The 17,883-nt window shown below is 39.4% G+C and overlaps 1 protein-coding gene across 1 annotated transcript in view; it reads right to left on the bottom strand.

Annotated features, from left to right (window-relative positions):
* Positions 1-5,049: 5,049 nt before the first annotated feature.
* LOC109968637 (RNA binding protein fox-1 homolog 3-like) overlaps positions 5,050-17,883 on the bottom strand; it is a 644,376-nt gene continuing 631,542 nt past the window's right edge. Inside the window, exon 14 of the mRNA XM_020615037.1 lies at positions 5,050-6,219. Within this exon, the coding sequence (XP_020470693.1) occupies positions 6,217-6,219 (3 nt within the window). The 3' untranslated portion in view covers positions 5,050-6,216. The remainder of the gene's footprint in view (positions 6,220-17,883) is intronic.

Here is a 17,883-nt window from a genome sequence, read left to right as displayed (position 1 = left end):
ATCAAACATGCCCAGTTAAAGCTCTGGTAAAATACAGTATATTAAAATGTTTGATAACTGATAGCTAATATGACTCTTTTCCAGCTGAAGTTGATCTGAATCCAGAACAGATGTTATCTGTGATATCAATTTACAAGTAGGGAAAAGAAAAGTATGTGTGTTCCACTGGAAGGAGCTGTTTATCCCCCAATCCCATACAAATACTTAAGGGGACATTACACTGACTTAGATTCATTTCATCAAGACTTACTATGACCCTAACATGTAACCATTACTTGCCTAACCCTAACTTTAACCAAAGGCTAACCTTAAACCCCTTACTCTAACATTTTTTGCTTTATATTTTGGGGACTTGCTTTTTGTTCACCTATTTTATAAATTCACAGTATACTGCATTTACTTGTTTTTCACTTTAAAAAGACAATTTTTTTTTGTTGTTGTCCATCATGTATTCATGAATAGCTGTGTTTATGTAGAGGGTATGTGAAACCACTTCAACCTCATTAACAGAATTAACAAGGGAGTTACTGAGGAAAGAAATGTTTATTAATAATAATAATGGTAGTAATAATAATAATTGTGATAATAATGTACTGATATTGTAATAAATAGTATTGATTCTTTGAAGCACATTGGGAGCATACAGAAATAAAAACTAGCAAAAAGAAATATAACCAACCAAACCTAGAAAAAAGAAACACTTTGATTAAACAGGTTAAGTTGAAATCACATGAAGAGTCTCCTTGTTCTTCTAATGTACAGTAATACAAGGTTCTGCTATTGATAGAGAGAAAACGAGGACCTGTACATAAGGAACACAAAAAGCACACTGAAGCCTCAAACAGATAAAACATACCAAAAAAATACAAATAGAAACAGAATGGAAGAAAATTCATGTTTTTCTTTCTGTTTTACTCACTAGTTACCATTCAACCTTTTGTGCTTTGGGGAGCTGCATAGGACTGGGAGGTCGTTCATGTTTGGGAGTGACGTGGATGTGTAAAGACAACAGTATACTTATGGCAAAAGTCAAAATTGCTGACAAAGAATTAGAGCAGAACACATTGCCACATACACACTCTAGTTTTTTCTAGTTTGGGATTGTATATGGTAAAGGTGTAAAGGGGATAGTTCTCTAATTCTAACTATGTAGTTTTAGTTGCCTAATCCTGGCAAAACAGAAAATTCTCTTATAAGAGCTTTTGTGTCATGTGTTTCTTGTCACTTAATACTCTTCCTAGTAGCTGATGACACAGGTTAAGTTATACATTTGTATAGTCTAAAGTACTGTATGTGTCATCTTTTATGCTTGCTGCATAGTACTTACTTTTGTGCTTGCTGAGCCTGACCACATGTAAGAGAAATACAAGATATGTTATGAAACTTTAGCACAAAAAATTATGCTAATCCTAACTAATTAATTTGGGAAAAGAACAGAAATTTGTAGTGTTGTTTTGAAAAGCAGGACTTTTACTTTACATAGAGTTTATATAAAAAAGGGTATAGATAAGATAACATTAACAAAGAGATGCTCCCAGGACGTTGCGAGGTACTTTGATATCAACTGATGATAAATGCAAGTTAAGGGTGGTGTGGGCAGCATTCGTACATGTCTTTTAGTTTGAGCAAACCTGCCAAAATGGGTCTTTGCAGCAAGTATACTGTGGCCTTTATGGTAGAGGTCACCGGGTTAGTGGGGAGGTAGGTGTGGCTTGCTTTATGTATTGAAGTTGGGCTCTACTTGGGCTCCACTTAGGCTGCACTGGGGGGGTGGGTGGGAAATGAATGAGGTCTGGTTACCAGGACGTTTCAGAGAATAATAGCTGCTTTAGTGGCTTGTATCTGAGGTATACATCATGTAAAGAAATGGGAAAGTTTTGCAGAAGAACCACGTAGGTTTTGGTAGGAAGCTCAAGGATTTTTTCATATAGTGTGTGTACTGTGGATCAGGTGAAAAGGGTGGGGCCTAGCTATGGTGTAGGTATTTTTGCACTTAAAGGCAGGGTTTCCTGGAGGGAACACAAATGGAAAGTTTAAGGGCTCAAAGTAAAGGAGGATATGCTAGCTTGTACAGAAGGGTGTCTCAGAGTTACAGTAATCAGCCATAGAGAATTCCACAGCTAGATTGAAAGCCGCTTCACACCTTTTTTAATCTCTCCAACCACTGATGGATGGACAGCATTTACAGTACATGTAAAAAGGGCCAAAGTTTTGAACCAACAATGGAAAAGAACAACAACAAAAAAAAAAAAACTAAAAACTTTGAGAATTAGAAGAACACGACAGAGATCAGAGGATACCTGACTCTCTGCTAAGATTGACATCGTTAGTTGTTTTTCATCAGTTTTTTTCTGTAAAATTACAGTCTCTTTTCTTTTGTCTTCATGCCTTACATCATCCGTTTCAGTTGCCACGTCCCATCTGCCAGAGTGTTATCCCAGTTAAACAACTCAGCAGTGGGCTGCAGAGGGATGGTGGTGGGTATTTTGAAAAAGTTTGTCCACTGGATGCACCCACACACACTCATTTAGCCTCAGTTTTTGAAGTAGCTTTAAGACGTTCATCTAGATATCCAGCCAGAGTGCTGTATGAACCCACCATCTTGTCCACTGTGCCACATGTACTCTGAACAACTGAGAAATAAATGCAGCAACGAGGTATCACTTTCACACAGACTGAAACACCAGTGCCTTTGCTGATTTGGGACTTATATCTAGACAAGAAAGGAAAAGAGGAAGAAGAGGAGGAAGAAGAGGAAGAGAAAATGAAACATCCCTCATAGAAATTCAGTTTTATAATTTTGTGGCCCTCTCTTTGCATCAGAACAACAAGGCCTCCAGAATGTTGGTCACCACCCCAGGAGGACCTCGGTTCACTCCATTACTCACTGCACACACAGGAAGTGGACAAAATAATGAAAAGCAGCTACAAAACCAAATAAACTGTGTTAGCAACCAAGCAATTTGTAAAAAAGGATAAATAAAAATATTGATATATTTTAAATAAATCAGAGTACACCACAAATGGAAATGTTTCATTGGTAAAAACAACAACAACAAAAAAAAAAACAATTGCCATGAAAGCTGTAATATTCACAATCATGTATAGCACCACATTGTCCTGCTTTCATTCAGCTACACTGTGCTACATTCACCTGACTGGCAATCAAGGCTGGAAGATCATTGTAGTTTACCCTCACACACAATAGAAGCACCTGACAGAACATTGCATTCAGTGGCCAAATAACAAATAAAGCCTGACAACCTCCCACATTAAAGACAATGTGTCATTAATCACAGAGTTTTTAGTCATAGACTATGATTTGGCAAAGACTGGGGATGCTGCAGGGAAACTAATTGCAACTAGGGTTTTCTGGAGACTACTTCCCATAGGCTCCTGTGTTTGGCTACAGCTGCACTTGTGTGTGCAGTGTTTTGCTAAGAAAAAAACAGCCAAAAGAGAAAGAGAAGACACCAGAGGAATGTAGAACCTGGTTGACTGAAGGAGACAATAACTAGACAATAAATAACAAGAGGGTCAAACAGACTTTCTTGGTCATTCCACAGCTCCACCAGTTTCTCCTCTTTTGTAACAATGCAACAGAGCAGTGCCTCCTGAGGCATGGAGTCACCGGAGTCTCCGTCATATTTACCCAAAGATGTCTTATGTATTTACAGCTTTTTCTGTGCCCACTATGCTGCCTCCTGTTTGGTTTTGGAAATTTGTCTGCGACACAAAATCACTTGAAAAGTCATTAGGTGTAGGTTCCAGCATAAGGGTATGCATTGAAAAATAATATTACACCACCTGATATGAAAACTGTCCTAGTTTAACCGGGTAAGACGCAGGGAATTGCTGCATAAGGATTTAAAGATCTTGCATGAGAAACTGCATAGTTTTGGCTTGCAGTAGGAAAATCTCAGACAGACAGACAGACAGACATTTAAACAGGTTTTCCTCAGGGTGTGATGTCAATATCATGATATACATAATAGAAGTTTCTTTTATTTTGTCCACCCCACATGCCACTGAAGATGTATGCCCACTTTTTTCTTCCTCCTCCTCTTTCTTGCCCCCTATATACAGTAGCACTCACCACCGGCACATGGATAACACTAAGATTCAAGGGAAAAAGACACAGAGAGAGAATGGAGACGAGAAGAAAACTGGAAGAGAAATCAATATTTCAAAACATTTCTTTTCACATTTACCTTCTCCCTCAGTCTTTCTCTCTCAAACAGGACAGACCACTCCCCATGTTCTTGTTCTTACAAGAATTTGAAAAGCCTGGCTGAGAAACATTCTGCCTTATCCTGTAACGATTACACATTTCTGTCTCTCCCATCGGCTTCCCACTGGTTGCAGGGCACTGGTGTTTCATTTAAATGCTTCACTCATCTTTTCCTCCTATCTCTTTCCTCACTCTTTTTGGCAATGGCATTACAGTCTGTCTGGGTCAGCAGTAGAAGAAGAAGTCCAGCATATCATCAGAAACATTTTGCTATATCATTTACATGTATATAATATTTACAGAGTATTGTATGTTTTTTTTAAGTATATATAAAACAACAACATCTACCTAAAAAGAGTTAAGAGTTTTTAAGTTACATTCAGTAGCTGAACTGAAGGGAAACACAACCAAATGAATGTCAACAGAACAAAACCTCACACAAGTAGAAACCTCATCATACATTGACAGTACATTGGATCCTGCATGACAGTGGAAAATCAAAGGCAAAGTTATGTCCAAGAGTTGCAGATCACAAATAGATATATCTATATTCATATATAAATGTCTTTTCTTCTTACTGGTAATACAATAAATACAACATTAGTAAATGGCTACAATTGACTCTCCAACCATGCCTGACAGCATGTTATTAGTACAACGTTTAAATATAGAAGGATGTCAGTAAAGTAGAGTTCCATATAAATAGAAAGGTTTAAAGAGACTCTTAGTAAAACTGTTTGCTTGTGACTCCCCCCCCCCCCCCCCTCTTCTTTTTTCTTTTTATATCAGTGCTTTTTTTTCCCCTCTTCCTCTCCCCTGCTCGTCATGCCATCCCTTCTCAGCGGTGGATGCCGAGGGCCATGTTCAAAGATGGATGGGAGAGTTTCCTGTGATGCTTCCAAGCAGACAGCTCCCATGTTTTTAATTTACACCCTTCCTCAGACTGCCTATTTTCCCCACCCCTACGTTAACCTACTCAACACAATGTACAAAAGCAGTTCACTATACAAGACACAGCCACCTCAAACCACAACACTACAGTGATGGTTGGTAGCGATGTCGGGGCCCACCAGGCCTCCGGCAGACATGACCTACTGACCTTTCAACTCGTGCACGCCAGGTTTTCTTCTTATTTCTTTTTGGACAGGCAAATGTAGGGATATTTCTTATTCTTATGCTTATTTACTGGAATCTACTGAGCGCAGTTTACTTGACAAACCTAGCCAGAACAGTAAAAACTACACTTCTGTAGTCCATTAGTGGAAGACAGGCTCAAAAAGCTTCTTACTATCTGAAGAGTACTCCATATTTAAATAACTATCACATAGTGACATGTCTGCTGGACAAGTTACCCACTCACCCCTTGGCACACACACACACACAAAGTGAGCACACTCCCTGTCACCCCTACCCCATCCAGCAGAAGGTGAGGGGGTGGATGTGGTGGAGGGAGGCAATCAGAAGACAAGGGAAGATGAAACCTCCTCACCTCATCCTCCTCTTTTAAACTGTAAAGCCACATAACATTTTCCCCAAGATTTTTCTTTTTTCTTTTTTTTAAACATACTTACTATATTACACACATATAATATATAATATGTATATACATACATTAACATTAGCTCTTTGTGGAAATCATAAACTTAAAAAAGTTTACAAAAATAAAATGTTTTATGGTGACCTCTCTAATTTGTCTCCACCACTCAGCAAGGCTTGTTTTTCAGGGGTCAGAGCCAGCAGGCTCCCCTCCCCCTGGACTGCAGGCTCAACGGTTCAGGCTCTGGCCTCAGAGCAGACCCAGAAACATCATGCATCCATCATTTCAGATCCCTTTCACTCTTGGATAGACGGACTTCATTTTAAATCTGTTCTTGTTGTTTTAGTTGATCTTTTTTTAGTGTCCTTCTGTGTCCGTGTTGTTCTTCTTTCTCTTTTTTTTTTTAGTTGAAGTCCATCTGAACTCATCCCTCTAGTCTTTCTTTTATTTACTAAAAAAGAGAGAACAAGCAAGTCAGTGTAAAAAACACATCCATCTACACTGGAGAAGGTGAATTTGCTTATATACAATGTAAAGACAGTGAAACGTAAAAACAACTAAAAGGCAGAGGAAGGAATAACATACACAATGTTTGAAATAACCACATCAAAATCATCATTACCATTATCAGTCTATTCACTGAACAAAGACAATTTGATCACTAAGCAATAAAGACAGCCATGTAACAGATTTTCAGTGAAACAAAATCACATCACATTGTACATATCAACAGTTAAAACAATAGCTTTGGTCAGAAAAAACTTTCACCACCTTCAACAAACAGCAGCAGGCCTGGACAGGCGTTTAGGCTGGTTTGTTTGTCTGTTTATTAGGAGAAGCTCTTGTTGAATCACTGTGGTCCATCTGTTCTGTGATACTACACTGCAGTGTAGTGATGTATTTATGTGAATACTGACAAAACAATTAACTGGATGTCTGTGGGAGTGTGTGATGTGGGATGTGTACACCAGAATGGAGTTTTAATTTATATCTCTGTCTCCCCCCCTGCAACCCTGTCACCTAGTCAGTTAGACATTAGGAAACATTTTAAATATCAGCAAATCTGCAAACTATTTTGCTAAATAGCCAGAGTTATTTAACTGTTAACTGTCAATATAATTTTTTTTATTATTATTATATATTATTTATGCTCTGCTTAGGCAACTTAAAGTTTAAAATATCAGCCTTGCCCCAGGATACACTGACTTTTTAAATTGGTGTATGTCAGTTTCCTGAAGTGCATTCATCTTTCATTCACTTGCAGCTTTTCCTTGAATCTTAGGGCAGAGACACACCAAGCAGACATGAAAGAACTCGCAACGACAAAGACCCGACTACTGCGTCACCTCACATCAGTTTTGTCTGGGCCAGGTGAAAAAGTGACACTTGAACACACCGCTCAGACTACAGCCTACAGACCATGGCCGACTAGCCCATACATTCTGCACCTGCGTGAGGGAAATAACTCTCCCTACCATCAGGTGGCGGTATCTGTATTTGCCATTCAGAAAGAGGAAGAACAAAAGCTGAGGTAGAGCTAGAAGTATAAGCTATCAACAAAACACCTCTGGTTCAACACAGCTGCTGTTTATAGCTGCTTCTAATGGAGAATGTGTGTGATAAGAAGTCGTAAATGGCACTAATTTTGTGCCCTTGGTCTCTTGGTTGTGGAGGTGAAAAACAAAGAGAAACTGCACTAAATGGGTGAAATCATGGATATTACACCAACAGGCTGAAGGCGCTTTCCCCAGCTGTTCTTTTCTCATACACTGACTCGTGAAGCTCAGCAGCCAATCAGAGTGGTCTGTCTCTCACTAATGAGGCCCAACGGGCTGACGCAGATTCAACATTGGCCATTGGCTGTAATCTGTGGGGTCTCTTCAAGTGTCACTTTTTCAACCCAACTGGCCCAGGCAAAGGCGACGTGAAGCAATACAGCAGTTGGCCTTCGTCACTACTAGTTCTTTCATGTGTCTGTGCCCTTAGTCCCATCTTACTGAAAATGCAAGGAGAGATGGGGAGAAAAGATGCAAGGAGAAGAAACAAATTTTAAGAGAAATGAAACATCAACTGAAGCACGTCAGCTTCTGATGCTGAAGGCACAGCTGGATCACAGCTGTCAGTCAGTTTTAATAGCTCTGTACTCTCTGCACTGTTTCACCTGAAAAATCTCTTTAACAAATATCTGCTGATTCATCCAAAACCTGGACTGTTCTGCTTTTACCCTTTTCCAGAAAAGTTGGCACATTTTCCAAAATGCAATAAAAACTAACAGTTGCGGTTTGTTAATTCTTTTGAACCTTCATTTGACTGCCAAAAGTACAATGAAAAAGTTTTCTGTGTATTCAGTGACAAACTTAATTGAATTTTGTAAATATAAACAAATTTAGAATTTGATGCCTGAAACACACTGAGAAAAACTTAAAGGAAAAGGCTAAATAGACTGGAAGGTTTATAGAATATTCCAGTAACACCATTCTGAAATATTCCACAATAGCAGGCTAGTTGGTAACAGGTGAGGGTATCATGGCTGGGTATAAAAGGAGCATCCACCAAAGGCTCAGTCTTTGTCAGGATGGGCTGTAGCTCTCTGTTAGGGTCACTCACTTGTTGGAGGGTGAGTGAGTGAAGAAATGAACAGACCCAGATGGCTGACTTCAGTGCAAGCAGAATTTCTTTTGTGCTGTACCATATATATAAAAGTGACGTAAAAAGGAAACAACTAGGAAATGTAGGACAGGGTGCTGATCAGCTAGCAGAGAATAACAGATGACAGATGGATATGATGAGATAGGCTGAGCTACGGATGCTAGGGTCACTCCCGGTCTGGCCGGTGGGTGGTAGATGGGATCTGATGACTGTGTACCGACATGGCTAGTGGAGGCTGGAAGGGTGGAATGGAGTAATGGTCCAGAGGAGAATAGTCTGTGGAGGATGGTTGAGGAACAAGGCAGGGTAGACAGACTGAAAGAACAAAAACCAATGGTAACAAGACTATGAGAAGGAGTAGGAGAATGGCACTGGTTGTCAGCCTGAATACACGACGAACTGGCAAGAGAGTGGAAAGTGAATTGGGTATAAATAAGGTGAAGGACTGAGTGAAAACAGCTGGTTTCAATTAGGGAAACGAGTGGGAGGTGTGCAAGGTGACGTGATCAGGGACTGAAAAACAAAGAGAGGGAGGTGAGAGAGGCAGGTGCAGCCGAGCAAGATTGCAAACAATTTAGGTCTTTTACCATCTACAGTACATAATACTATGAAAAGGTTCAGAGAATCTGGGTAAATCTTGCGTAAAAGCCAAGGACAAAAACCGCTATTGAATGTGCATGACCTTCGAACCCTCATGAGGCACTACATGAGAAACCGCCATGCTACCACAATGACTATAGCCACATGGGCTTGGAGGACTTTGGAAAACCATTGTCACTTAACACAGTCCACTGCTGCATCCAGAAACGCAACCTGAAACTCTATTACACAAGGAGGAAGCCACACATCAGAAACACTGCTGAGTTCTCAGAGCCTGAGCTCATCTCAGATGGAATGGCAGACAGTGGAAACGTGTTCTGTGGTTAGACAAGTCCACATTTCGGGATAAATAGAGATCAGGTTCTCCATGCCAAAGATGAAACAGCCCATTCAGATTGTTATCAGTGAAAGGTATGATAGTGTGTGGGTGCATCAGTGCCCATGGCATGGGTGACGTGCATATGTGTGAAGGTACCATTGGTGTGAAGGCATATATTGGGATTTTAGAGTGATATATGCTGCCATCAAGGCAATGTCTTTTCCCAGGAAATCCATGGATATTTCCGCAGGACAATGCCAGGCCTCATTCTGCACATACTACAACAGCATGGCTTCTTACCCACAGAGTGCGTGTGCTTGACTGGCCTGCCTGCAGTCCAGATCTGTCTCCTACTGAAAATGTGTGGCGTATGACGAAGAGGAGAATTAGACAATCAGACAAGAATCGGCTGATATTCCACTTGCAAAACTGCAACAATTAGTATCCTCAGTTCTCAAATATTTAAAAAGTTTAATTCAAAGGAAAGCTGATATAACACAGTGGTAAACAGGCCTCTGTCAAAACTTTTTATGTGTTGCATGCACCAAATTCTAAATTTGTTTATATTTACCAAATGCAATTAAGGTGGTCAGTGAAAACAGTGAAAACCTTTTCTTTGTACTTTGGTCAGTTAAATACAGGTTCAAGTGAATTAACAAATCAAACAGTTGAGTTTTTATTGCATTTTGGAAAATAGGGTTTGTACACTGTACAGACCATTCACACTGCAGTGTGTAAATGTGCTTCACTGGGCTGATCATACAGTCTTATGCAAAAGTTTAGGCACCCCTTGATAAATAACAGATTTTGGTGATTTTTTATTTGAACAGATGTTAACACAGTTTCTCTTGGAAATGGAAAAAATGCACAATATTTTCTGCAAACAGTGATGCATAGTTACTTCTTATGCCATAAATTGAACAAAAATAAAAAATAAAAACATTATTATGGCATGGTGCAAAAGTTTGGGCACCCTACACAATCAGTACTTAGTAACACCTCCTCTGGCAGATATCACAGCTTGCAAACGCTTTTCATAGCCAGCTAAAAGTCTTTCAATTCTTGTACTTGGGATCTTCTCCCATTCTTCCTTGCAAAAGGCTTCTAGTTCTGTAATATTCTTTGGTCGTCTTGCATGCACAGCTCTTTTAAGATCTACCCACAAATTTTCAATGATGTTTAAATCAGGGGACTGTGATGGCCATTCCAAAACCTTCAGCCTGCGTCTCTTGAGGTATTCCATAGTGGATTTCGAGGTATGTTTAGGATCATTGTCCTGTTGTAGAAGCCATCCTCTTTTCAGCTTCAGCTTTTTTACAGATGGTGTGATGTTTGCTTCCAGAATTTGCTGGTATTTAGTGGAATCCATTCTTCCCTCCACCCGTGCAATGTTTCCTGTGCCACTGGCTGCAACACAACCCCAGAGCATGATAGATCCACCCCCATGCTTAATAGTTGGCAAGGTGTTCTTTTCATGAAATGCTGCTCCTTTTTTTCTCCAAACATGCCTTTGCTGATTGTGTCCAAAGAGTTCTATTTTAACTTCATCAGTCCACAGCACTTGTTTCCAAAACGCATCGGGCTTCTGTAGATGTCCTGTTGCATACTTCAGATGTTGGATTTTATGATGGGGACGCAGATAAGGTTTTCTTCTGCTGACTCTTCCATGAAGGCCTTGTCTGTGCAAGCATCGCTGCACAGTGGAACGGTGCACCACCACTCCTGAGTCTGCTAAATCTTCCTGCAGGTTTTTTGCAGTCAAATGGGGGTTTTGATTTGTCTTTCTGACCAGCATACGAGCAGTTCTGTCCGAGAGTTTTCTTGGTCTTCCAGATCTCATCTTGACCTCCACAGTTCCCCTGATCTGCCATCTCTTAATTACATTTCTTACTGTGGAAACTGCAAGCTGACAACGCTTTGCTATCTTCTTGTAGCCTTCTCCTGCATTGTGGGCGTCAATAACTTTCATTTTCAGGGTCTTACACAGCTGCTTAGAGGAACCCATGGTTGCTGGGTGTCCACAAGTGTGTGCACAAGGTTTGAAGAGTCAAAGTATTTGTACAGCTTTGAAATTGGCATTTACCAATGACAGCTGTTGCTGTGCATCAGATCTAACGAGCTGATTAAGGTCTGATACCTTGTGAGAGACTTTGAGACTCTGGAACTCTTAGGGTGCCCAAACTTTTGCACCATGCCATAATAATGTTTTTATTTTTTATTTTTGTTCAATTTATGGCATAAGAAGTAACTATGCATCACTGTTTGCAGAAAATATTGTGCATTTTTTCCATTTCCAAGAGAAACTGAGTTAACATCTGTTCAAATAAAAAATCACCAAAATCAGTTTTTTATCAAGGGGTGCCTAAACTTTTGCATAAGACTGTATATGGACCATCTCTACTGGCACCAACACATTTTAAACCTATTAATTATCCATCTGCATTTATTGATTTTTTGGTTGTAGATCAATTATTTTATAATCCAGGTTCTGATTAGAATGTTTTAAGGGTGTAGAGATTACTTAATAGTCCAAATGTTTTGGGAAACTGAAAATGATGTAAATATTGTGTATCTTCCACCCAAATGCTGTCTAACGAGCCTCACGTGTGACTAGTGTACATAATGATAGGCACTAAAAATATGTTTGTAGATGAAAGACATCAGACTCCTTCTATTCCTGACTCTGTTATTCATGATACAGATTAAAGGGGCAAATCAAAGAGCATACAGAGAAAATCTTCTCATAGAATGAAAACAACTGTGGTTATTTTGTTAGATTTTAACCAGATAGTGAATCAGAAAACATATTTTGTCAAGCTAATTGGTAATGTCCTTTCTAGGAGACAAGGTTGCAACCTGCTACATTTATACACTGATCCACTAATGAAATTTGTATATATTATACATATTTTAATAGTTCATTGGTGCTACTTGACCAAAATAACACAACGTAACCAAAATGTTGGAAGCAGATGTAACAGCAACATACAGCAACTGGCAACAATGATACTCCTCAGAGAAAATATGGACAATGGATTTATTGGCCATTCAGTGGCTCATTTAGAACCAAGTTACCAGAAAACAGAAGCTGTTAAACCCTATGAATCAAATATTTTTAACACAACTATTGGATGCAACTGAAGACTGTCATACTACTTTTATGCAAAATAACAATCAAAATGAAGAGTTTATGGCTGTACCAATACATCAGATGTTCTTCATTTTACACACAATTCTCATTTGGAAGCTTCCCAAACTAAGGGACCGTGACAAAATTAAAAAATACATTTTTTCATGTTTTTACCAATTCTGCACAACATGTGTTAGCACTGATCAGGGAGGTTAAAAAGAAACAAGTACCAGCCTTCAGAAGCCCAGTTCAGTCAAACCCTCCATCTTAGAGGCTTAACAGGAACAAGTGTGCACTGCAGTTTTTTTCGTTCTGTGTAAGACAAGAGGAGGCAGAGGAAGTGAAGTAGAGACGGTGGCTGGCTGTCTTGGGAGGCTCTCATCTTGACAGAACCTCTTTAATTTTGCAAGGTGAGTTGTTGAAGTGAAGGAAAGAGGTGTGAGGGTGAGGTTGTTGGGGGGAGGCCGGATACTTAGAGGCGAGAACACAAGACTGACTTTAATTTGAGCATGACTTTGTAGTTGCTCTGTCCTGCCCCCTCAGAGACAGACAGAGAGACAGGACCTGTGCAGCTGCACTGCTGAGTCACAGCCAATAACGGCGTTCTCTTGTCTCAGCTTAATGGGTCTGCTCGCTCTCAGACACATTTTTATACCAGGGTTTCTGCAGAAATGGGGCCTCAGAGGGAAAAGTAGGAAAGGCTCAGAATGGGGAATAGAACCGAGCAGAGAGGTAGAGCTGGGTTTGAAGTAAAGACTTTGATACCTCAGAGGGTGCTGAGGAGGGCCCAGCTGAGAGCTGAGCCGAGGTGATAATAATCAGCTATATATTAATCAATTTGGGTGACGTTAATGGGCCTACAACCAGCCTCCACTGTAGCCTCCCTCCAACTCCATAAAATTCCCTATGGGCTTCTCACATCTCTACATCTGCCTGTATATGGGTGGATGTGTGTGTGTGTGTGTGTGTGTGTGTGTGTGTGTGTGTGGTGTTTTAAACTACATCATTTTGTCTAACTCCTCAAATCGAGAATGACAGAGAAAAAGAGTTTCACAGGTGAGAGTTCATTAGGCCTGTTTCAAAAGCCAGGACCTGAACCCCTTGAGTTACCTAACTGCCTGAGCAGGGATGAGCATTCTTGAAAAGAATAGGCAAACATGAAGGCAACAGGAGTCTCTTTAAAGATGTATAATGAGATTGGAGGATAAACAGTTAAACATGAGACTTATGTTTGCTTAATAGAGAGAATGAAACTCAATAAATTAGTGCAGCACTCATTGATACTGGGAAAACAGGAAGACTTTTGTATGCTGAGTGAAATATGCAGCCTGGTGTGTAAGGTTTTAGTAAATATTCCAAACAATCACAAACAGCACATCTTTAAACTAGAACCACACAGCATTTGTTTGGCTACTTTTTACTTTCACATTTTCATTTGTCTTTAAAAAACCTCTTGACATGTAAACCAATAACTTCAAAACAAAAGGAGAGCACAAATTTTAACAACTGTCAAAAATGGAAAACATTAAAAAAGGAAAGTGTGTGTATGGACACGAGAACCACTCTCAAGATTGCTGATGCAGTTCTTTTTTACATCTGTACCTCAACTTTGCTCCTGCTTGGAACATTGCTATGATAACTCCTACTATAGTTTCATGAAAAATATGTGGCCTTTAAATTGGCTCCACTGTGGCTCCTTTGACAGTAGAAGCCCAATATCTTCATAAGTCTCCTGACTCGAACTCTGTCACCCACAGTCTCACAGAGGAAGGTCTGTGTGGCTTTCTACTGGAGCCACAGTCATTAAGAACACAACACTGAATGTGTAGTTTTTGAGTTTTAATGCATTTACCAAAAAGTTCTAAAAACGTTTTAATTTTGATATTATGGGTTACTGAGTGTAGCTTGGGCAAAAATGACAAAAAAACATCCACAACGTGGACTGAAGTTTAACTGAGAAAAGGAGCATTTTGCCTGTCTTCATTTTCTATGAGATATTAGCAAGGGGTTGAAAGCTGAAATTTAGCTGGAAGCTCAGTAGTCAACTACAAAAATACTGACAAAGAAAATGTGACGGGGTTGTTGGCAACTAGCTGGAATGTGTCTGTGAAAGAGACGATCATTATTGTAGTTTCTATGATTCTCTTTGTTTTAAGATTACAAGTATAGACAAATTTAAGTGCTTCTTTACAGAGACTATCCATCCTGAAATAAAAGACAACTGGTGCTACACATGCATACAAATGACCCAAAGGGCTATATAAATTACAGCTGTCATCTATCATGAGCAAAGGTGGAAGCAGCGTGAGGTTACCAAAAGGACAAGGTTTAGGCAGTGGGGTTGGCCAGTGAAGATCTGAATATGAACACAGGACACTGCTATTTATTTTCTGTTTCCTACCAACAGCCATCAGTGTCAGTTTAATCATGACTGTCTCTTATCAGGACAGATATATTTGTATGCAAGAAGATGTGACCAAATGGAACCACCATGGAGTAGTGGGATGGAATTTAGATGCCAAAGAGCCCAAGACTACAGGAAACAGACTTGGGAAAATGGTGTTGTGCAACTAGCACCTGACCCTACACACCCATCTGAATGTGTGTGAACATTTTTGTTTACTTTCTACATCAATCAGAGATGCAAAACATCCATACAATACATAGCACTTAATGGAGTTTAAGTCATGAAACATTTTGACCCCAAGAGTGAGTAGTTGCTTGATTACAGACATAAAAAACATCAATGTCAAGTTAAAATAATTTTTCTACAGATTTTATTAAAATCGGAAATGTCCTTAAGTATCATGGTAAAAGAAGAAAGGTGAATATACTTTTTCAACCACTAAAGTAGCTCTGGGGTCATACTGACCCCAAACAGAAGACAAGAGTTAGGATATGTAATCACACGTAATATCCAATAATACTAATTTTAGTGTTTATGTACACTAGCTTGTCACAATTTAGTTTGTGTGTGACACTATATGAATAGGCTGGGGAACCATTAGAAAGAGATACAGTATATTGGCATTCTGGTGAATTATTGTAGGTTCTTACAGCAATGAATGTTTAGTTTTAGTGCCCACCCCTTATGGGTCAGTGTGGACAGAAAAAAAAGGGAGGGAGAAAGACAAATCCTGAGTCAGCCATTTTAGATTGGGATATTGACCCATGGTGCCATCTTACAAATGATTGTATTAACAGAGCCAATTAAACTGGAAATCATTTTATGGCTGCCTATAGAGGCACGCAAGATTGGAAAGTTTGTCAGGTGAATCACCAACCAAAATTACATTAAAAGCTACCTTAAACTTATTGCTGTAATTTTTGTACAACACCCAAAACATTAATTCCTGCAACCCGAACAACCATTTCACTTGTTCCTGCCCTCGATAGGACTGTTTCTAGAATTAGGGTCCCTACCATCAACAGGAGATATGCCACAGATAAACCTAAAAAAATTTAAACAAACATCTAACCCTTTTATGATGTAACAAAGCAATGTAAAAGGTTTGGTTAGATTTAAATAACTTGGTAGGCTCAGGGAAAGTACTTGTGGTCATAGTTAAAACAACACAGCACTTTCGCTGTTAAACTGGAAGCAAACAGCAACGTTCTATGTTAAAATCTAATGTTTTGTTGACTCTACCACCCACCCTGACCTCCTTCCTTCAATGGACTTTGTTGCTCTATAACGACTATACCTGACTTCCTCCTGCCATAATTACTACAACCATTACAGGGCACTGTAACTTGAATGTAAACGTTGTGTTGGTGCATTTGCTGAAACTACTGATAGTGTGTTAAATAAATGCTAAAGGTTATAACATAACTACTGCCATAATAAATTGTATACACAAATGGCCGCTGGGGTTCATTTTATGAGAAGACAGTCTTCACAAAACAACTGTGTTGTTAACTAGCAGAGGGAGCAGTGGCCTCCTGCTCTGTGGAACATGGAAACAGGAAGTGGTGATGCTACATGATGAGTCATGTCTAGGTAAAATGCAAATTGAGTGCTTAACATTCCTCTTTAAAGTAGTGTGTAATTTGTTTTTAGGTTTTACAAGACACAATAAGATAACTTCAGAGGAAAATGTAGGCCTTTTGAGCAATGCTCTTAAAACACTTTTTTTCACACAGGAAAATTAGGTCACAAGAGGGAGTCGTTGCACTGTGCAGTAGTAGTGAGTTGGTCTTTTTGTTTCTAGTTTTACTTTGAGTTTTACCATTTTTCACTGTAGTGAATAGTAGTTTTCTGTATGTTGCACAAACTCCATCAATGGGTTCCAGTTTCCTATAACAGGAAAAGTAATGGAGCTGGCTTTCAAGTCTGGGCGTATTTGTGCAGGTGAAAACATGGAACTTCACTGCTGCATCTGCATTGAAAACACAATTGTGTATGCCGCTCATTTTAAACAGGAAGAATATGTGTCCTGCCATATAATGGAGTTTGTGATGGGATGTCGAACCCAGAACCATGTGAGACTGACAGCTGGTGTGATTTCTTCTGCTTCATCAGTTCCACTGTCAGCAACAGCTCCTCTTGAACTATGCACACCAAGTCTTGTTTTCTAAAGATTACTAACTTCCACGTTTGTAGGAATAATAATTTAAATCACAAGAAGCAAAACAGCCTAAGTATTTCTCATTGTAAGGCAGCATGCCAATCCTGTACAGGTTCTCACTTCTCCACTGAATCTCCTCACACAACAACTTTTTTCACGGATTATTCGTATTTTTCCTAATCCTTGTCTGTTCCTGGCTTATCTCTTTGATGCCTAACAGGCTTACTAGTATGAGGCTGTGGTCATATTTTCAACCTTTTCTGTATCAAAAAATAGCATAGTGATCCATATTTTTCATGGTTAAATTTGACCTAGCTCGGCTGTGCTCCCTTTGTGACATCATGTTCAAATGGTCTTTTATACTTTTGTGAGTGGTGCATATAACTGACACCTGCTGCACTTTAGTGACACGAACCACTCCATTATTTTTTACATGAATAACAACTCAAATATTGTTTACTATCCCTTTTTCCTCTCAGAACTGGCTGCTTCATTCTTAAAAACAGGCACTGTGATATAGTGGTGTCATAAGAAACAGACTGACAGCGGTTTAAATGTGTGCTCTCCATTTTCTCTATTGAAACAAGCTCAGACAAACCAACGAAATAGAACAACAGCAGATAAAAGAAATAAAGGGTCTTGCCTGAGAACTAGGAAACAGAGGTTCTTTAGAAAACATTGCTATAGACAGTAGTAGCCTTATGGTTTAACAAAACACACCTTACCCAGTGTGACCACAGACACATACAGTAGAAAGACATCAAATCTGATCTAAACAAAGTTAAAAATGTGTCTTGTCATATAAAATGTTCTCAATGTCTAACCCCATCTGCTGATATACTGTGTAGC

This window comes from Monopterus albus, unplaced genomic scaffold, assembly GCF_001952655.1.
Source record: "Monopterus albus unplaced genomic scaffold, M_albus_1.0 scaffold156.1, whole genome shotgun sequence".
In the NCBI taxonomy this organism is placed as follows: domain Eukaryota; kingdom Metazoa; phylum Chordata; class Actinopteri; order Synbranchiformes; family Synbranchidae; genus Monopterus; species Monopterus albus.
Note: the sequence above shows the minus strand (reverse complement) of the source record. Positions and strands in the feature narration are given on the sequence as shown.